This window comes from Nycticebus coucang, chromosome 2, assembly GCF_027406575.1.
Source record: "Nycticebus coucang isolate mNycCou1 chromosome 2, mNycCou1.pri, whole genome shotgun sequence".
NCBI lineage: Eukaryota > Metazoa > Chordata > Mammalia > Primates > Lorisidae > Nycticebus > Nycticebus coucang.
This window is the reverse complement of record NC_069781.1, coordinates 45,937,486-45,960,180: the sequence shown is the minus strand read 5'-3', so window position 1 is coordinate 45,960,180 and position 22,695 is coordinate 45,937,486. Positions and strand designations below refer to the sequence as shown.

Here is a 22,695-nt window from a genome sequence, read left to right as displayed (position 1 = left end):
TTACTTCAATCCATTGCCTTTTAGGACCCTAAGCCCTCTGCATTGCCTTCCTATTCAGAGCTGGCTGTCCAGACGAAAACCAGAAATGACAGAGTGTGGATTGCATCATCTTTGCCCTTTCACACATCAACTACAGCCTGACTGAATTTCCACCTTGACACCAGCATGTCAATTACATGATCCATGAAAACCTTTTATAGATACACAAACAACTGGCCCATTTTAGTTGTTCAATGTTAAGGACAATGCCATTACTGTCCTACCTTCAAGTGGCTCATCTCAGGAATTCAAGAGAAAAGCACATAAAGCGATATTCATCCAAATGATTATCATGCCTCAAACAAGTGACTCTTTCATCATGTTTAATAACCTCTCTTACATGTCTGGGATTTAATGTACAAAACAATTAACTAGTCACTATACCTCATCTAATCTCCATGTCACCTACCACTCACACAACCCTCACCTTTTTGATAGGTGCATCTTTCCCCTTCTTTAGGGCCACAGAGCATTGGCTGAGACTGCTCCCAGGTCCCAGCCCTGTCCCAGACTCAGCTCCCTGGGAAGCATCCTCTTCTATAGAATCACAGCTGCCTGACCACTTTCTCTTCCTATGTGTTTCCAGGCCAGGGCTCTCTGCTTCTTGTTCAAACTCTACAATATATGGATAAAGTTCATTCACCATATGGAGAACCTGGCCAGGCTGCAGCATCACCTCTTGGTCCTTCCCAATTATAACTGAGTCAATGCTGGTGGGATTGACCCCTACCTATAAAATAAATAATCAAAGATTAATTATAATAATAGAGATAACACCATTAGTAATATAGCCACCACCATGTTAACCAGGCACCTTGTTTAATGTTCACCTATATTACTGTCACTTCCACAAATGACAGGGAAGCCTTCATTGGCTGGCAGATACCCTAAAGCAAATAACATAAGACAATCAAGTATAGGGCGGTGCCTGTGGCTCAGTGAGTAGGGCGCCGACCCCATATACTAAGGGTGGTGGGTTCGAACCCAGCCCCAGCCAAACTGCAACAAAAAAAACAGCCCAGCATTGTGGTGGGTGCCTGTAGTCCCAGCTACGCAGGAGGCTAAAGCAAGAGAATCGTCTAAGCCCAAGAGCTGGAGGTTGCTGTGAGCTGTGACACCACAGCACTCTACCAAGGGCGACAAGGTGAGATGCTCTTTCTAAAAAAATAAAAGAAAGAAAATCAAGTATGAATTGTAAATACAAGTTACAAACACACATACCTGCTTTACACTGACATATCCCTTATTACACTCTGCTTTCAACTGCACTGAAAGAGATTAGAAAAAGTTAAACACAAATGCAACAAAGCACCAGGCACTTGCTCCTGTTTTCCCTACAGGACAAAAGGGTCTTACTGAAGGAGGCAGCTGAAACTGATGTCTCCTCACACGCCTATGAGTAACTGTCTATTTTGCAGCTGACTGGGGCTCCCAATCCTTCCACAAATAGCCAACCACGTACATACTCCCTAAGCAATTTATATGTCCCTGTGAGGTAGATTCAATGAATCCCCACAAGTTTCCTTATCCCAGAGTCCCAGGCCTGCTCAGGATCATAGACTCTGCAGCCAGGAAAGATGACCCATTTCTCTCACTTGCGAGAGGATTAAATCAGTCTTCGACTAGTTTTTAAAAAAAATTATCAGATACCTTCAACAGAGATAAAGGTAAAAGATACGTTCCTAGAAAACAGAAATTCAGCTAGCCTTGGATGGGAGGAGTGGAAAGAATGTTCTAGACAGAGGATTGCAAGGATAGAAGGGTCTAAGCATGTGTGAGAAGCGGTTAACATTAAACACTCGGTTCTGATAAATGAACAAAGTATCTGGGGTTGGGTCTGGGAGCAAAGAAGAGACACTAAAGGCTCACCAGGAAGAACAGGCTGATACTCACATATACCCCTACAGTTGCTATTGTGAGAAGGGAGACGGAGAGAGAAGCAACAGCTACTTCTGTACCTTGGGCCCAGCCAGCTCAAGCATAGCTTTTTTCTCCCTCTACTTTGATTAATTCATATAGGAAAGAACATAATCAGTGCTGCAGATTCCAACTTTCCAAGTCTAGAACACTTGGGAAACCCTGCCATGGGGATCACCCTGCAGGCAGCAGTGAGCATGTTCAAAGTTTACAGGAAATAACAAGGTATACAGTTAGGCTTCTTCCTGAAGGCAAGGATTTTCGTTTCATTAAACCCTAAGAAATACAGGAGCTGGATGCCATAGTCTTATAAAGATACTACCCCCTGTATGGGGCAATATATAAAGGACAGCACCCTGCCATCACTTCTCAGACATGTTTTCACTTGTAGACTCCACTTTATCTGTCTTGCTGATCAGTAAACAGTCTCCCTGGGCAAAGCAGGATGTAGGACTCAATTCCACCATCCCATGGTAACAAGGTGTAACCTGCCTGCTCCCAACCCTCACTCACCCTGCCTTGAATGTTACCACATTCAGAGGATTAAATCAGGGATAAATAGGGCTCTGGAATTCACAAAAGGAGCTCAGTTCCTGAGTTCTATTTTTGGCATTTTATTTTGTAATATTTTGATAGCTTTCCCATCAAAAGCACTCAGAAAATGTACATTCTTGGTTATCCCTATCTTACAGAAACAAACATGATAATCTCCACATCCCTAGGCCCAGGGATCTGTTACCTTGCTGACGTGAACATTTTTTATCAGTGATCTTGGTCTCTGGGCCACGCCCAATCACAACTGTTTCCAAATGGGGAAGTTTGATCCGCTGGTGCCCGCTGTCCTGTCTCACCAACCAGCACACCCGCATCATCGCTCTGAGAGACAAAATAAAGAGAATCACTGGAAAAGTGGATCCACTGCACAAGACTCCCAGGGCCACATCCCAGGGCCACATTCCAGCACCACCACACATGTGATTTACCAGCTGTTCATCTTGAAGCAGGTGAATTCACCTCCCTAGTCTCAATTTCCTCACCTGTAAACCATGATAATGACAGGACTCAGAAGGCTGTAGTGAGGATTAAATGAGATAATGTGGGTTTTTCTCTCCCTTCCTGAATCATGCTAAGCATCAAATATTTGTTACACATCTATTGATATACTTTATACGGTGAACATCAGGCTATATGCTGAAAACAGGGACATTGGGCTGGGCACAGTGGCTCAGGCCTGTAATCCTAGCAGTCTGGGAGGCTGAGGCTGGCAGATTGCCTCAGCTCACAGGTTTGAGACCAGCATGAGCTGGAGTGAGATCCCACTCCCAACCCTATAAAAATAGCTGGGCATTGTAGCAGGTGCCTGTAGTCCCAGCTACTGCAGAGGCTGAGGCAAGAGGATCACTTGAGACCAAGAGTGTGAGGTTGCTGTGAGCTATGATATCATCACACTCTACCAGGGGGCAATAAAGTAAGACTCTGTCTCAAAAATACAAATAAAAAACAGGGACATTGTCCCTGTTCTTGAGGGGCTCAGAGTACAGTGGGGCAGATTCATCTTGAAATGCAATTAGTTTATGTTGCCTGCGGAAGAGCCAAGCGTCAAGTTGGGATACATACAGGTATGAAGCTCAGGAGAAAGGAATGGACTAAATGTATATATTTGAGAACCACTAATATGTCATAGAAGCTGAGCCAAGAGTGAAGATGAGATCACCCAGGGAGGTGGGAAAGGAAATTATGAGCAGGGACAGGACTAGATCTAGATCTTTGGGATGCCCCCTTTGTCTCTAGAATGCTCAATCCTCGATAACTCCCACAATAATCCGCCCGGATTATTCTCCCAGAAATGTTGCCTACAGTCAAGGCAGCACTTATGGCCTCTGCATAAAGCAAAAAGAAACCAAATTTTTAAAAATCAGAGTTTCATTACCATCTGCAAAAATAAGACAATGCAGAATACAATGAGCAAATGAGAGCTGAGGAGGTACAAATTCACAGGAAATGGATGAGTGTGAGTGCATTCATTTATGCTTTTGTAGGTAAACTCCTATAGGTGAAAGCTTCCAAAAACCACCCAGTTAGAGAAGGCCTGGAGCCAAGGAGAATGGTAAAAGAATGGAATGGGAAAGGCATTCAATTTTTAAAAGCACAAGTGATAGATTTCAGCAACAGCAAGCCATGTGTCCAGTGTCAGAAAGCAGACTTAGATGGCTGAACCAGAGAAGCTGCCCCACAGTCACAAAAAATATATAATAATTAGCACGGGTGTTGAAAACTAGGCTGAAGTTTTGTTTTTGTTTTGTTGAGATGCAGTCTCACTGTGTTGCCCTTAGTAGAGTGCTGTGGCATCATAGCTCACAGCAACCTGAAGCTGATGGGTTGAGAACATGGACTGAGCTTGTAGAGTGCTTTGCAGGAGTACTTGGAAGCAGAGTTCACCAGTGAACCCAGGTATCTCAAAGAAGGGTGGAAGTTCTAACGTCTGTTAGCGGCCCATAAGCATGCTGTTTGCTGCAGTTCCGTGTCCTGTGCTTGGGTGCTTTTATAAGAGTTGTCAATGTTGGAAATTCTTAAATAAAACTGATTTAAATAAAAATAAAAATAAAACCAAAAAAAAACCCTCAAACTCTTGGGCTCAAGTGATTCTCTTGCCTCAGCCTCCCGAGTAGCTGAGACTAAAATAGCCTATTTTTTAGAGATGGGGTCTCAGTCTTGTTCAGGCTACTCTCGAACTCATGAGCTCAAGCAGTCCACCAGCCTCAGCCTCCCAGAGTGCTAGGATTATAGGCGTGAGCCACCAAGCTAACTGGCCTTTAGGCTGAAGTTTAGGTTCAACATAATCAGAAGGAAACTTCTCTTACAACCACCTAATCTTTGATAAGCCAAACAAGAACATACCTTGGGGGAAAGACTCCCTATTCAATAAATGGTGTTGGGAGAACTGGATGTCTACATGTAAAAGACTGAAACTGGACCCACACCTTTCCCCACTCACAAAAATTGATTCAAGATGGATAAAGGACTTAAATTTAAGGCATGAAACAATAAAAATCCTCAAAGAAAGCATAGGAAAAACACTGGAAGATATTGGCCTGGGGAAAGACTTCATGAAGACTGCCATGGCAATTGCAACAACAACAAAAATAAACAAATGGGACTTCATTAAACTGAAAAGCTTCTGTACAGCTAAGGAGACAATAACCAAAGCAAAGAGACAACCTACACAATGGGAAAGGATATTTGCATATTTTCAATCAGATAAAAGCTTGATAACTAGGATCTATAGAGAACTCAAATTAATCCACATGAAAAAAGCCAACAATCCCACATATCAATGGGCACAAGACATGAATAGAACTTTCTCTAAAGATGACAGACGAATGGCTAACAAACACATGAAAAAATGTTCATCATCTCTATATATTAGAGAAATGCAAATCAAAACAACCCTGAGATATCATCTAACCCCAGTGAGAATGGCCCACATCTCAAAATCTCAAAACTGCAGATGCTGGCGTGGATGTGGAGAGAAGGGAATACTTTTACACTGCTGGTGGGACTGCAAACTAGTACAACCTTTCTGGAAGGAAGTATGGAGAAACCTCAAAGCACTCAAGCTAGACCTCCCATTTGATCCTGCAATCCCATTACTGGGCATCTACCCAGAAGGAAAAAAATCCTTTTATCATAAGGACACTTGTACTAGACTGTTTATTGCAGCTCAACTTACAATCGCCAAAATGTGGAAACAGCCTAAATGCCCACCAACCCAGGAATGGATTAACAAGCTGTGGTATATGTATACCATGGAATACTATTCAGCCATTAAAAAAAAATGGAGACTTTATATGCTTCGTATTAACCTGCATGGACGTGGAAGACATTATTCTTAGTAAAGCATCACAAGAATGGAGAAGCATGAATCCTCATGCTCAAAATCAAAATCAATTTTGATATGAGGACAATTAATGACAATTAAGGTTATGGGGGGGAGCAGAAAGAGGGACGGAGGGAGGGGAGAGGGGGGTGGGGCCTTGGTGTGTGTCACACTTTATGGGGGCAAGACATGATTGCAAGAGGGACTTTACCTAACAATTGCAATCAGTGTAACCTGGCTTATTGTACCCTCAATGACTCCCCAACAATAAAAAATAAATAAAAATAAAATAAAATAAATCCAAAAAAAAAAAAAAAGAAGGAAACTTCTCAGTAAGATGAAACAAGAGAATTCAAAGAATACATTGCCAACAGCTGTGTGTAGGCAGTCACCAGTGGAGAAATCTAGCGTCAGCGATTAGTCAGGAGGCTGTTAACATAATATGGGCCAGAGAGGCCCATACTGCAGTTCTGCTTGTCTCTGTGAGGAGGTGATGGATGCAAGAGCGTGGTAAGTCAGATGTAAATCTAAAATCCTAAACCTGGAGTCTCAAATGATGATGGTGCTACAGGCAGGTCCCACTTCATGTGATATGTTCTAAGGGACATCTGTTGGCACTTGCTGGAAACTAATGAATAAGCAGGAAAGGACTGAAAGTAAAGTATGTGTTCGTTAGGCCCTGGGAAGTAAGTCACATGGTAACTGACTACTTGAAAGGGATGGCCTTGCAAAAATAGCAAGAACAGGAAAATATCTAATCCTACAATTTTCTAGTAACAGTTAAAGATCAATCCTATAAATTCTCTTGCTAACAGGCACCTACCCCTCAAGAGTTCTGTTTTGCACAACTTCTGAAATGGGCAGGACAGACAAGAGAGCCAACTCTTTTTTTTTTTTGAAACAGAGTCTCACTATGTCGTCCTGGGTAGAGTGCCATGGTATCATATCTCACAGCAACCTCAACCTCTTGGGCTTAAGCAATTCTCTTGCCTCAGCCTCCCAAGCAGCTGGGACTACAGGCACCCACCACAATAGCCCAGCTATTTTTTGGTTGGCGTCATCATTGTTGTTTGGCAGGTCGGGCTGGATTCAAACCCTCCAGCTCCAGTGTATGTGGCTGGTGCCCTTGCTGGTGAGCTACAAATGCTGAGCTGCAGAGAGGCAAATCTTTTTCTTTCAAAATTACTTTTTTGAGGTGGTGCCTATGGTTCAAAGGAGTAGGGCACCAGCCCCCATATGCCGGAGATGGCAAGTTCAAACCCAGCCCCAGGCAAAAACTGCAAAAAAATTTTTGCTTTTCTGAGAATCTGCTTTACAGAGTTCTTGAGTGAACAGCCAGAGAAGGAACTGCAGGCCCCAGCTATATCTCAAGGACACTTACATCTTCTGTAACAATCCCAGATAATCTCATCTCTACAGAAAAGCAAAGCAGGCAAATCAGCTCTTGGATTTTGACATCCAGCCCAGCTTGTTATCTACCCACTGCCAAGAAGAAAGCGGATAAAGCAGTTTCTTGACTGTACCCTGCCAATTTACACCCCCCTTTAAAATCAGCTAGCCGCTTGGCCTCAAGTTCTGGCATTCTTTCTTCTTTTGGATACCATGACATCTCCCTGTTCTCGTTTTTGCCTTTTTTCCTCACTCTTTCACTCTCCTACTCCCTCTCTCCCCTAAGATACAAAAACTTTTTACTTTTATATATCCTATTCTCTTTGTGAGAAATTTTTCTCAACCTGCCAACACCTACTAAGCTTTCCACCCTAACACTACTTATCCTGGCAATACAAGAAGCCAGAAGAGAGCACAGTCTGAGAGCAGGTACAAGGAGGAATCCAATGGGGAGCAGAGAACATGGCTGGCTGATGCAGGATAATAGGAACTACCCCTCCTGGCACGCGCCCACACACACACCCCCTCTCTATTCCCCAAAAGCTCTCAAGTTAAGATGCTATTTCCTACTCCCTGAGAAGCTGAAGCATTGACTGCACAACACTTATGTAACTAACTTTAAACATCTTCACCCATTTCCAACTTTGCTGGAGTTCCAACTTCCAGCAAAGGAGCATTTTATTTATTTTTTTTTTTTTTGAGACAGTCTCACATTGTTGCCCTCGGTAGAGTGCCGCAGCCTTACAGCTCACGGCAACCTCAAACCCTTGGGCTTAAGGGATTCTCTTGTCTCAGCCTCCCACGTAGCTGAGACTACAGGCGCCCGCCACAACACCTGGCTATTTTTTTGTTGCAGTTATCATTGTTGTTTAGCATGCTGGGGCCTGGTTCAAACCCACCTGCCTGGGTGTATGTGGCCGGCGCCCTAACCACTGAGGTATGGGCACCAAGCCTGGCTATTTTTTTTTTTTTTTTTTTTTTTTTTTTGGTTTTTGGCCAGGGCTAGGTTTGAACCTGCCACCTCCGGCATATGGGACTGGCACTCTACTCCTTGAGCCACATGCGCCGCCAAGCCTGGCTATTTTTTAGAGATGGAGTCTCGTCTTGCTCAGGCTGGTCTCAAACTCCTGAGCTCAAGCAATCCACCCACCTTGGCCTCCCAGAGTGCTAGGATTACAAGCATGAACCACCAGAGCATTTTAGAATACGGTTGAACACAGAAGGATGGGTATTCCTGAATCTTCAATCTAGTCCCTCTAGTGAAACTCCATAAACTGGAAACTCTGTGACAGCAGAAGTCATGCTCATTTTTGCTTTAGCAATATAAACCCAGCATCTAATACAATACTTAGCACAGGGCAAGCATGCAACATTTACAAGATGATCTTATCCAGGTTCTCTTTCCTTCCTTCTCTCTTCCTCTCCTCAGGTTTTTCTTAAAATAGAGTGCTTGGCTTCTCTCTTTGGGCAAACCCATATATCCTTACCTCTAGATAGTGAATCCCAATTCTCATTTTTAGCTTTATATCTTTCATTGAAGAGTCATGGGAATTGGTCAGAAAGAAATTCTGATTATTTCTTAAAGAACACAAGTGATCTAATAGGCCACAGGTCAGAAATCTGATAACCTGGAACAATGTGCCCAATAGAATTTTTTGCTGTCAACTCAAATAAATGACTGAGGCAAAAATCTCAATCAATGGAGATTTATTAAGCCAAGATTCTGAGAACGTGCCTGGAACATTCTCAAGCTGTGGTTGTTTTTTCTGAAGAACACATTAGAGTCCTTAGCATTTTAAAGGCATACAAAGTGCTGGCCAGGCACAGTGGCTCATGCTAGTAATACTAGTACTCTGGGAGGCTAAGACAGGTAGACTGCTTGAGCTCAGCAATTGGAGAACAGCCTGAGGCAGAGTAAGATCCCGTCTCTACTAAACATTAAAAAAAACTAGCCCTGTGTTGTGGTGGGCACCACACAAAAGGCTGAGGCAAGAGGATGGCTTGAGCACGAGAGTTTGAGGTTGCTGTGAGCTATGATGATGCCATGGCACTCTAGTCAGGAAAACAGAGAGAGACTCTATCTCAAAAAAATAAAAAGTAAACATAAAAAAATAAAGGAATACAAGGAGAAGAAAAAAGGAGGGGAGAGGAGCTGATGAGGTAGCAGCTACATCCTTATGAGGCCCAAGAAATCTACATTTTACATAAAATAAAGGAGTGAAGGAAACATCTACTATGTACTACGTAGATGTCCCTAGGTAAGTGGAAGAATGCCTGATTATGTTTTGTCTCCAGTTCTGTTACTTGTAAGATAAATTTGTAATTAATTATTAGCATGGAATGAATAGGCTTTAGTTTTAGGTGCTAGATATAGGTACAATTTGCATGTCGTTATATACGGAAGGTTTACAAGAAATTTCTTTTTTTTTTTTTCTTTGAGACAGAGTCTTACATTGTCACCCTTGGTAGAGTGCCATAGCATCGCAGCTCACAGCAACCTCCAACTCTTGGGCTCTAGTGATTCTCTTGCCTCAACCTACCAAGTAGCTGGCTACAAGCGCCCGCCACAACACCCAGCTGTTTTTTTAGAGACAGGGTCTTGCTCTTGCTCAGGCTGGTCTCAAACCTGTGAGTTCAGGCAATCCACCCACCTTGGCCTCCCAGAGTGCTAGGATTACAGGATGAGCCACCTCGCCCGGCCCAAGAAATTTCTTAATGAATGATCTGTGGGGTCAACTCTTCACAGGTGCCTAAGGCTGTGATTTTCTTTTTACACTCTGCTCTTCTTCAAAATCTTCCAGAGAAAGCATTGCAGAAGACCTAAGTTTATGGTTGTTGTTTTTTTTATTGCTTTTTTTTTTTTTTTTGGCTGGGGCTGGGTTTGAACCCACCACCCCCAGCATATGGGGCCGGCGCCCTACTTTGAGCCACAGGCACCGCCCTGTATTATTATTTTTTAATGAAATCTCATGCCACTGTGAAAGTTCATTTTTAGGAAATCATGTCTCTCAGAGGAAGAAAAATTTAAGTCGGAAAGGACCAACGTCAAAAAATTGTAGGTAAATAAAACTCAAAAATGACAGACAAGAGGGGCAGTGCCTGTGCTCAGTGGGTAGGGCGTCAGCCCCATATACTAAGGGTGGCAGGTTCAAACCAGTCCCTGGCCAAACTTCAACAAAAAAATAGCTGGGCGTTGTGGTGGGCGCCTATAGACCCAGCTACTCAGGAGGCTGAGGCAAGAGAATCACTTGAGCCCAGCAGTTGGAGGTTGCTGTGAGCTGTGTGACGCCACAGCACTCTACCAAGGGTGATAAAGTGAGACTCTTTCTCTACAAAAAAAAAAAATAATAATAATAACTGACAAGAGCCAGGCACAGTAGCTCATACCTGTAATCCTAGCACTCTAGGAAGCCAAAGTAGGTAGATCACCTGAGCTCAAGAGTTCAGCCTGAACAAGAATGAGATTCTGCCTTTATTAAAAACAGGAAAACTAGTCAGGCCTTGTGGCAGTCACCTGTAGTCCCAGCTACTCGAGAGGCAAAGAATTCCTTGAGCCCAAAAGTTTGAGGTTGCTGTCAGCAATGAACACCATAGCACTCTAACCAGAGTGACACAGTAACACTCTGTCTCAAAAAAAAAAAGATTGACAAGGCTAGAATCCAATAATGAATTTATTACATATGTTATTTCCTGAGCCAGGCATGGTGGCTCACGCCTATAATCCTAGCACTCTGAGAGGCCGAGGCAGGTGGATTGTGTGAGCTCATGGGTTCAAGAACAACCTTAGCAAGAGTGAGACCCCCATCTCTAAAAATGGCTGGATGTTGAGGCGGGCACCTATAGTGCCAGCTACTTAGTAGGCTGAGGCAAGAGAATCACTTGAGCCCAAGAGTTTGAGGTTGCAGTGAGCTGTGATGCCACTCTACTGTGGATGACAAAGTCAAAGTCTGTCTCAAAAATATATATATGGCTCAGCGCCTGTGGCTCAAGCAGCTAAGGCAGCAGCCACATACACCTGAGCTGGCGGGTTTGAATCCAGCCTGGGCCCACCAAACAACATTGACAGCTGCAACCAAAAAAAATAGCCGGGCATTGTGGCGGGTGCCTGTAGTCCCAGCTATTTGGGAGGCGGAGGCAGGAGAATTGCTTGAGCCCAGGAGTTGGAGGTTGCTGTGAGCTGTGATGCCACAGCACTCTACCCAGAGTGACAGCTTGAGGCTGTCTCAAAAAAAAAAAAAAAAAAATATATATATATATATATGTATGAACATATATATATGTTTTGTTTTGTTTTTTTTTGAGACAGTCTCAAGCTGTCCCCCTGGTAGAGTGCTGTGGCGACATAGCTCACAGCAACCTTCAACTCTTGGGCTCAAGCAATCCCCCTGCCTCAGTTTTTTTTTTTTTCTATTTTTAGTAGAGATGGAGTCTTGATTTTGCTCAGGCTGGTCTCGAGCTCATGAACACAAGCAATCCACCCGCCTTGGGCTCCCAGAGTGCTAGGATTACAGGTGTGCGCTACCGCGCCTGGCCATTATATACATTATTTTTTGAAACATAATTTTCTCTCTCTAGTTTTTCATTACAATGACAGAAATGTTCTAAACTTGCATGGCCCAATAAGGCAACCACCATCAAGCATCTAAAGTGTAACTAGTATAACAGAGGAACTGAATTTTTTACTTTAGATTTTTCTTGCTTAAATTTAATTAACTACATGTGGTGGGAGCTACCATAACATCCATCATAGTCATGAAACTTGCCCCAGCCTTGATCAATCTCAAATCCCTCAGGCCTTCTGAAGGTAAGACCCTCATACTCTAAATCCACAGGAGTTACTGATTTCAACTCCCACCCCTCTTCACTGAACTAGGCAAGTCCCACTTACCTATCCCTCTCTGGTTCCCTCTCCCAGATACACAAACATATAGGTGTATTTCATCTTATTGCACTTCATTTTACTGTGCTTCATAAATATTACATTTCTTACAAATTGAAGGCTTGTGGCAACCCTGCATCAAGCAAGTCTCTCAGCACTATTTTCCAACAGCACGTGCTCACTTCACGACTCTGTCACATTTTGGTAATTCTCGTAATGTTTCAAACTTTTTCATTATTATATCTGTTATGGTGATGTGTGATCAGCATTCTTTGGTGTTACTAGGAAAAAAAAAAGCCATGCAAGACTTTTTTTTTTTTTTTTTTTTTTTTGAGACAGAGTCTCACTCTGTTGCCCTGACTAGAGTGCTATGGCATCACAGCTCACAACAACTTTAAACTCTTAAGCTCTAGCCATCCTCTTGCCTCAGCCTCCCAAATAGCAGGGACTACAGGCACCCACCATAACGCCCAGCTACTGTGTAGGACTTTCGATAAAACTATAAAGAAGTCGATGCCTGGCTTCAAAGATTCAAATGACAGGCTGACTCTCTTGTTAGGGGCTAATGTAGCTGGTGACTATGTTGATGTCAGTGCTCATTTACTATTTCAAAAATCCTAGGGTCCTTAAAAATTATGCTACATCTACTCTGCCATATAAATGGAACACAAAGCTAGATGACAGCACAACTGGTTACAGCATGGTTTAATGAATATTTTGAGCCCTCTATTGAGACCTACTTCTCAGAAAAAAAAGATTCCCTTCAGGCTCAGCGCCTGTAGCTCAAGCAGCTAAGGCGCCAGCAACATACACCAGAGCTGGAGGGTTTGAATCCACCCCAGGCCTGCCAAACAACAACAACTACAACCAAAAAAAAAAATAGCCAGGCGTTGTGGCAGGCACCTGTAGTCCCAGCTACTTGGGAGGCTGAGGCAAAAGAATCGCCTAAGCCCAGGAGTTAGAGGAGCTGTGATGCCACGGCACCCTACCCAGGGCAACAGTTTGAGACTTTATCTCAAAAAAAAAGATTCCCTTCAAAATACTACCATTCATTGACAATACACCTCGTCACCCAAGTACTATTATGAAGATGTACAAGATTAACATTGTTTTAATGCCTGATAACACAACATTCATTCTGCAGCCCATGAGTGGGATAATCTCAACTTTCAAGTCATATTACTTAAGAAATATTTGTGGGCGCTACCTGTGGCTCAAATGAGTAGGGCACCAGCCCATATACTGGAGGTGGAGGGTTTAAACCCAGCCCTGGCCAAAAACTGCAAAAAAAAAAAAAAGAGAAATATTTGTAGAAGATAATTACATATGTGTGTGCCTATCTGTAATTTCATAAAGCTGTAGCCACCATAGAAAGTGATTCCTCTGATAGATCTAGCCAAAGTAAATTAAAAACTTTCTAGAGGCCCAGCACAGTGGCTCAGGCCTGTAATCCTAGTACCCTGGGAGGCCAAGGCGGGTGTATTGCCTGAGCTCACCCGTTAAAAGACCAGCCTGAGCCAGAGGAAACCATCACCCGTTAAAAAAAAAAAAATACCTGGGCTTTGTGGTGAGGGCCTATAGTCCCAGCTACTTGGAAGGCTGAGGCAAGAGAATTGCTTAAGCCCAAGAGTTTGCCCAAGAGCTTGAAGTTGCTGTGAGCTGTGATGCCACTGCACTCTACCAACAGTGACAAAACGAGACTCAAAAAAGAAAAAAAAAGGCTGGGCGCAGTGGCTCACACATGCAATCCCAGCACTCTGAGAGGCTGAGGCAGATGGATTGCTTGAGTTCACGAGTTCGAGACCAACCTGAGCAAAAACGAGACCCTGTCTCTACTAAAAATAAAAAAACGGAGGCAAGAGGATCACTTGAGCCCACGTTGGAGGTTGCTCTGAACTTATGATGCCACAGCATTCTACCCAGGGCAACAGCTTGAGATGCTATCTCAAAAAGAAAAAAGAAACTTTCTAGAAAGGATTCACTATCCTAGATGCCATTAAGAACAACCATGGTTCATGAAAGGAGGTCAAAAATATCAACATTAACAGGAAGTTTGGGAGAAGTTATTTCAGCATTCATGGATGACTTTGAGGGGTTCAAGAATTCGTGAAGGAAGAAACTGCATATGGGGTGGAAATAACAAAGAAATCAGAAGTGGAGTTTGAAGATTTGACTGAATTGCTGCAATCTCATGATCAAACTTAAACAAATGAGGAGCTGCTTTTTATAAATGAGCAAAGACAGTGGTTTCTTGAGATGAAATCTACTCCAGGGTGAAAATGCTATGAACATTGTCATTTTTATTAATATTACATAAACTCAGTTGATGAATCAGCAGCAGAGTTTAAAAGGACTGACTTCATCATCAAAAAATACAGTAATGTTTCAGGATATAAAATCAATGTCCACAAGTCAGTAGCCTTTGTATACACCAATAACAGTCAAGATGAGAAGCTAATTAAGGACACAACTCCCTTCACCATAGTCTCAAAGAAAATGAAATACCTAGGAATATACCTAACGAAGGAGGTGAAGGACCTCTATAAAGAAAACTATGAAATCCTCAGAAAGGAAATAGCAGAGGATATTAACAAATGAAAGAACATACCATGCTCATGGATGGGAAGAATCAACATTGTTAAAATGTCTATACTTCCCAAAGCAATCTACCTATTCAATGCCATTCCTATCAAAATACCAACATCGTACTTTCAAGATTTGGAAAAAATGATTCTGTGTTTTGTATGGAACCGGAAAAAACCCCGTATAGCTAAGGCAGTTCTTAGTAACAAAAATAAAGCTGGGGGCATCAGCATACCAGATTTTAGTCTGTACTACAAAGCCATAGTGGTCAAGACAGCATGGTACTGGCACAAAAACAGAGACATAGACACTTGGAATCGAATTGAAAACCAAGAAATGAAACTTACATCTTACAACCACCTAATCTTCGATAAACCAAACAAGAACATACCTTGGGGGAAAGACTCCCTATTCAATAAATGGTGTTGGGAGAACTGGATGTCTACATGTAAAAGACTGAAACTGGACCCACACCTTTCCCCACTCACAAAAATTGATTCAAGATGGATAAAGGACTTAAATTTAAGGCATGAAACAATAAAAATCCTCAAAGAAAGCTTAGGAAAAACACTGGAAGATATTGGCCTGGGGAAAGACTTCATGAAGAAGACTGCCATGGCAATTGCAACAACAAAAATAAACAAATGGGACTTCATTAAACTGAAAAGCTTCTGTACAGCTAAGGAGACAATAACCAAAGCAAAGAGACAACCTACACAATGGGAAAGGATATTTGCATATTTTCAATCAGACAAAAGCTTGATAACTAGGATCTATAGAGAACTCAAATTAATCCACATGAAAAAAGCCAACAATCCCGTATATCAATAGGCACGAGACATGAATAGAACTTTCTCTAAAGACGACAGACGAATGGCTAACAAACACATGAAAAAATGTTCATCATCTCTATATATTAGAGAAATGCAAATCAAAACAACCCTGAGATATCATCTAACCCCAGTGAGAATGGCCCACATCTCAAAATCTCAAAACTGCAGATGCTGGCGTGGATGTGGAGAGAAGGGAACACTTTTACACTGCTGGTGGGACTGCAAACTAGTACAACCTTTTTGGAAGGAAGTATGGAGAAACCTCAAAGTGCTCAACCTAGACCTCCCATTTGATCCTGCAATCCCATTACTGGGCATCTACCCAGAAGGAAAAAAATCCTTTTATCATAAGGACACTTGTACTAGACTGTTTATTGCAGTTCAATTTACAATCGCCAAAATGTGGGAACAGCCTAAATGCCCACCAACCCAGGAATGGATTAACAAGCTGTGGTATATGTATACCATGGAATACTATTCAGCCATTAAAAAAAATGGAGACTTTACATCCTTCGTATTAACCTGGATGGAAGTGGAAGACATTATTCTTAGTAAAGCATCACAAGAATGGAGAAGCATGAATCCTATGTACTCAATTTTGATATGAGGACAATTAACGACAATTAAGGTTATGGGGGGGAAACAGAAAGAGGGGCGGAGGGAGGGGGGTGAGGCCTTGGTTTGTGTCACACTTTATGGGGGCAAGACATGATTGCAAGAGGGACTTTACCTAACAATTGCAATCAGTGTAACCTGGCTTATTGTACCCTCAATGAATCCCCAACAATAAAAAAAAAAAAAAAAAAAGATAAGACAGTACTTTCAATACTACACTTGGAGGTCAAAACACCAATAAAAGAAAAAAAAAAAAAAGGATTGACTTCAATTTGAAAGAAGTTCTACTTTGGGGCTTGACACCTGTAGCTCAGAGGCTAAGGGCGCCGGCACACACACGGGAGCTGGTGGGTTCAAATCCAGCCCGGGCCTGCCAAACGACAATAACAACTGCAACCAAAAAATAGCCAGTTGTTGTGGCGGGCACCTATAGTCCCAGCTACTTGGGAGGCTGAGGCAGGAGAATCGCTGAAGCCCGAGTTGGAGGGTGCTGTGAGCTGTGATGCCATGACTCTCTACCAAGGGTGACAAAGTGAAACTCTTGTCTCAGAAAAAAAAAAAAGAAAAAGTTCTACTTTTTTGATAGCATTTGGGTAAAATGTTATCAAAAGCAATGCAGAGAAACCTTTTGTGAAACAAAAGTCAATCCATGTGACAAGCCTCATTGTTGATTCATTGTAAGATATGGCTACAGCCACTCCAACCTTTAGCAACCACCACCCTACTCAGTCAGCAACCATCCATGTTGAGGGAAGACCCTCCACCAGAAAAAGATTAAAATTCACTAAAAGTTCAGATGATTTTTAGCACTTTTTCTAGCAATAAAGTATTTTTTAATTAAGGTATATACACTTTTTAGACATAATTCTATAGTACACTTAAGACTGCAGTGTAATGTAAACATGATTTTTATATGCACTAAGAAACCAATAAATCCATGCGACTCACTTCAGTGCAGTATTAGCTTTGTTGAAATGGTCTGGAACTGAACCCACAATACCTCCAAGACATGGCTATACATCCTTAGATATAATGTAGTGAATCCTATCTCCCAAATGAGTCATTCTTTGAGGGTGGTAGGGGATTTGTAGCATAAAAACTTACCTGTAGGGTACAAAAGCCGTCATAAGCCTTATACAAAGAATCCATGCAAAAAAAAAAAAAAAAAAACACTTGTACCCTCTAATATTTTGAGATTAAAAAATGAATAAAAAGTCTTTTTTTTTTTTTTTAAGAGATAGTCTCTCACTTTATCACCCTTGGTAGAGTGCCGTGGCGTCACACAGCTCACAGCAACCCCCAACTCCTGGGGTTAGAAGATTCTCCTGCCTTAGCCTCCCAAGTAGCTGGGACCACAGGCAAAAAGTCATTCTTAACATGATCTCTTAGTATTGATTTATACTCTTTTCTTTCTCCTAAAACCCAAATCCTACTCAACGTTCAAGTCCCACTTTCTCCTGAGGCCTTCATTGAGCTGCCCTCTGTCAAAACTTTATTACTGGGTATGGTCAAAGTACCATCACAGTTTTCTGAAATGTTTAATGTGGATGTAATTCTACTCTTTAAATGAAATTATAATCTCCTTGGGAACAGATAGCAACACTGCTACCCATTCAGAAAACATAGATGAAGGATTTCTTTCTAGAAATCATTGACCTGAGCTAGACCTGGTCTTTATTCCAGGACCCCCTGATGTTTACAGCATACCTTTATCAAGTGCATACTATGTGCCAAAGGCCTTACTTAGTCTCATTTTAATATTCACAACTCTCATTCTATGGAAAAGAAAATTAAGGTTTACAGAAGATAAGTAGCATGTTCAAATCATCTAGCCAATGTGTGCCACAACTAGAATTTGAATTAATTCTAAACAGTGGATTTTTTTTTTTTTTTTGAGACAGAGCCTCAAGCTGTCACCCTGGGTAGAGTGCCGTGGCGTCACAAGCTCACAACAACCTCCAACTCATGGGCTCGAGCAATTCTCCTGCCTCCACCTCCCAAGTAGCTGGGACTACAGACGCCTGCCACAACGCCCGGCTATTTTTTGGTTGCAGCCGTCATTGTTGTTTGTCGGAGCCTGGCTGGATTCGAACCCGCCAGCTCAGGTGTATGTGGCTGGCGCCTTAGCCACTTGAGCCACTGGCACCAAGCCACTAAAGAATGGATTCTTAACCACTGCACCGTATATACCTTTTGATTTCACTCATTCAATCAAAATTACTGCATGCATGGGCCAGGCACAGTGCCTCACACCTGTAATCAGAACTCTGGAAGGTCAAGGCAGGTGGATTGCCCTGAGCTCATGAGTTTGAGACCAGCCTGAGAAAGAGCGAGACCCCATCTATAAAAATAGCTGGGGGCGGCACCTGTAGCACAGTGGGTAGGGCGCCGACCCCATATACTAAGAGTGGCAGGTTCAAACCCAGCCCCGGCCAAACTGCAACAAAAAATAGCCGGGCATTGTGGCAGGTGCCTGTAGTCCCCACCTATTCAGGAGGCTGAGGCAAGAGAATTACCTAAGCCCAGGAGCTAGAGGCTGCTGTGAGCTGTGATGCCACAGCACTCTACCGAAGGTGACAAAGTGAGACTCTGTCTCTAAAAAATAAATAAATAAATAATAAAATAAAAATAGCTGGGCATTGTGGCAGGCACCTGTAGTCCCAGCTATTTGGGAGGCTGAGGCAAGAGAATGGCTTGAGCCCAAGAGTTGGAGGTTTCTGTGAGCTATGACACCACGACACTCTACTGAAGGGGAAAAAGCGAGACTCTGTCTCAAAAAAAAGAAAAAAAAAATTACTGCATGCCTGCTATGTGCCGTGTGCCATTCTAGTGCTGGAAATAAAGAGATAACACGAGTCCTACTTTCAAAAAACTCAAAAGTCTCAGAGAAATGAGAAACAGAAATAATAATCATCACAGTGTATGGCACACCTTTTGGGCTCAGAACACAAGTATAAGAGGGACTTTATCTAACAAATGCAATCAGTGTAACCTAATTCTTTGTACCCTCAATGAATCCCAAACAATAATTTATATTTATTTATACAAAAGAAAATAAAAGAAATAATAATAAATGTGGTAAATATGATGATTAGTCTGCGCAAAGGGTATTATGAAAGCACAAAGCTAAGGTACCAAACCCACACTAAGAGAAAGGAGAGAAGGCACCCTGGAAGAGGTGGGCCTAAACTGAGCCCCTAAATGGGTTAATCATGTGAAAATGAGCTATCTAATTAGGTGAAGCAGAAAGAGAAAGAAATCAAGGAGAAGATTCCAAGAAAATGGAAAAACAAGGGTAAGTACACAAAAAAGAAATAGAACAGTGCATGTGAAGCAGTTCAATGTGGCTGGAACTTCAAAGTATGAGGCAGAGAAGAGACTGGAGACAGAGACAGAATTCAGATGAGGCAAAGCCCTCAGTGACTAGCTGAGAAGCTCAAATTTTAAAAATCCCAGTGGATTTTGCAAATCAATAAATAAATGTTTGCAGAATGAATGAGAGAAAAGAACAAATGAACAGACAGATCTTCAAAGATGAAGCAAGAATTTAACAAATTTGTTTCTAAATAACATTGAAAGTGTAAAGGGTTGTGTGTGGAGAACAGACCTGTGGGCAAAAAGACTGGAGGAAGGAAAACCAGTCAGAAGACTGTCATATTTCAAGTGAAAGATGATAAGGACTAAAGTTGGACAACACAGAAGACAGCACAGATTTGAGGAATACTTAGAGGATAAAATTACCAGGATTTTATGATGGATGTGGTAAGAGTCAGTTCAGGGATGCTGAATTTAGTTTCAGATATCTAAACATAAAGGCCTGTGGGATTTGCAGGCAGAGCTGTCCCCAGGATAAGCAGAGATTGGGGTGAAGCTCAGAAAAGAGATCTAAGACGACAACTTCCATTTGAGAGCCACATGCAAGGTAGTTAAAACCAAGCCAGTTGGGCGGTGCCTGCAGCTCAAAGGAGTAGGGCACCAGCCCCATATACCCAAGATGGCGCGTTCAAACCCGGCCCTGGCCAAAAACTGCAAAAAAAAAAGCAAGCCAGTCGATGTGCTCACTCAAGCAGTTTGTATAGAATGAAAAAAACAGTGTACTAAGTCACAAGCAATGAAAACACCCAACATTTAGAAAAGGAGGAAAATAACTATACATAGGAAAAATGACTGAGAGGCACATGGAGAAACAGCTAGAATGTAAGCTCTTTAAAACAGTTTATCTGTCTTATTCATCTCTGTGTCATAATAAATGTTTGCTGAATAAACCAGGGTAAGAATTATGATCAAGGCAGTGCCTGTGGCTCAAAGGAGTAGGGCATCAGCCCCATATGCCGGAAGTGGCAGGTTCAAACCCAGCCCCAGCCAAAAAAAAAAAAAACCCAAAAACTATTTTGGGCAGTGCCTGTGGCTCAAAGGAGTAGGGCGCAGGCCCCATATGCCAGAGGTGGTGGGTTCAAACCCAGCCCTGGCCAGAAACTGCAAAAAAAAAAAAAAAAAGAATTATGATCAAGTTTCAAGGCAGCAAAGGGATCCAGTAACAATTAAAAAATGTCTACCTTGTTTCCTAATCAACTACTGTTGACCTCAGGAGGAAATTTCAGGGAAATGATGGGTCTGAAAAGTAGACCACAGAAGGATTGGGAGATGAGGAGATGGAGACAGAATTTAGAATACTCTTTAATAAATAGTTTGAATAAGAAGGGGAAGAAATTTACTGGACGACAGTTAAAGGTAGATGGATCACAGATTCTTTCTGCGGAGTGTGAGGGGACAAATAACTATCATAGAATAAATGTCTGAGAGGCAACTGGAGAAACAGCTAGAATGTAAGCTCTTTAAAACACTTTATATGTCTTATTCATCTCTGTGTCACAAGAGCTCTGAGACACCTGACCTTCTTTATACATGACTGAACACAGTCAGTGAAGGATAGAAATGACAAATGAAAACAAGCTCTCTCCCAGCTACTCCACACGTTGAGGCAGTGAGGCCCTAAGATCACTTGAGGCCAGGAGTACAAAGTTTCAGCCGGCTAACTGTGCCACTCCACTCCAGCCTGGGTGACAAAGAGACCCCAACTTTAAAAAAAGAAAACAAGGTCTCAAAAGTGCAAGTATAAGAAGTCAGAAGTAAAGATAAAAGGATTTGCTTTGATCAGACAGGCACCATCCTCTGGGACTAAAGGGAAAGGTGTGTAAATTTAGATGACTTTGTAAGAAGGGAAAACAGAGGCAGAAATTCAAGAGAAAGCAGGTCTAAGACCTTCATTTTCTCCATAAAATAATAGGTGCCAAAGGGCGAGCTGTTTGGAAGATTAATGAACAGTTGAAGAAAATTAATATGGAATAAGTGAACATGTAGGCGTCTAAAAACGGACTGCTTGAATTTCAATCTTGGGAAAAAGTTTGCATCTTCCAGCATTCCTATAAGGCCTGTTGAAGACCCTGTGACGATTCTCAGTGGAACGATGTCCTTCCCGACAAGCCAAGGTGCCTCCTTGGGTTGGACAACGTCCACTAATTTTTCTTTTTATCTGCTTGCTCTGAGACCAAACTAGGCGCAGGTGCCAGGGGCACACGTGAACAAACGTGAAATGGGGCGGACGCCAACATAAGCCCCTGGCTGAAACAGCCCACAGGATCAAGAGGTAAGGATGGAGTGACGTAAGACCAGAAATAAGCCGTGAGAGCGTCATTCAAAGCATATGGTTCAAGAGTAGTTGTATCTCTGGCCTAACCTCCACACTCGCGGCTGTTAGGAAGGGGAGACACGCTGACAACAGCCTTACCTCAACACGGCGGAGACCGACACGTTCAGGTTACTACATCTGTGCCTCGCCGCTTCCGGCGCTCCAGGATGACGTCAGAGATCCGGGCACGAGCGCAGCAGCGCCTCTCCGAGGATTGGCTGAAAAGATCTCGGCCAAGACCCAGATCAAAAGACTGGTCCAGGTTGGACATTCCCTGGTCCAGGTGAGGTTCCTGGAGTTTATCTCGGTGGGCACGGGCTCTCTTAGCATCCTCCTTCCTTGGGGGCCTCTCTCCTGTCACTGCCTCTCAGTCTCTGAATTCAGCGATATTTCAGTAGACGTTGCCGTCTACTAAGGTGGCCGTTTCCAGGCAGCCGTGTGGCCTCTTGACTCTCCCTTGACAAAGTAATGCTTATAATCTTTACGGCCATCTTTCCAGCTGCAGGCTGTACCTAATGTGTAGCATTGCCGTCCCTTTCTAAACTATAATCTGCTTTCTCTCTTCTGGAAGGAGAAAAAACTGGAGAGGAGAGAGGCAAGAGAAACCTGCTATGATTCTTTTACTACTGTCTTCACTAAATGAACTGAAAAGCAATCAGGGAGGGGAAAAATTGAATGCGATGTGTTAACTGATTTATATAGCAATTCCAAGTCGCTCCCTAGGAGTCATAAAAGCGTTTTGGCAGATGGAAGAATTTCTATCTCAGGGGTGAAGGCATAGTTTATGATCGTCAAACGCAATAAACTGACAAAGATTATTTGGCTTATGCTTCTGAATCTTCTGCTACACTCTCCTATGCACTTCTTTGTGAAG

At 42.6% G+C, this 22,695-nt stretch overlaps 1 protein-coding gene across 4 annotated transcripts in view; it reads right to left on the bottom strand.

The window, feature by feature from the left end:
• APTX (aprataxin) overlaps positions 1-22,371 on the bottom strand; it is a 28,188-nt gene extending 5,817 nt beyond the window's left edge. Inside the window, exons 1-4 of one of the 4 annotated variants that reach the window (XM_053570772.1) lie at positions 21,921-22,371; positions 2,696-2,832; positions 1,261-1,307; positions 467-769 (exon numbers count right to left, since the gene is read on the bottom strand). In XM_053570772.1, the coding sequence (XP_053426747.1) occupies positions 467-769; positions 1,261-1,307; positions 2,696-2,828 (483 nt within the window). In that variant the 5' untranslated portion in view covers positions 2,829-2,832; positions 21,921-22,371. Of the gene's footprint in view, positions 1-466; positions 770-1,260; positions 1,308-2,695; positions 2,833-21,920 lie in introns of those variants that run through there. The other 3 variants (XM_053570776.1, XM_053570785.1, XM_053570779.1) reach the window with 3 other exon arrangements.
• Between the last annotated feature and the right edge of the window lie 324 nt (positions 22,372-22,695).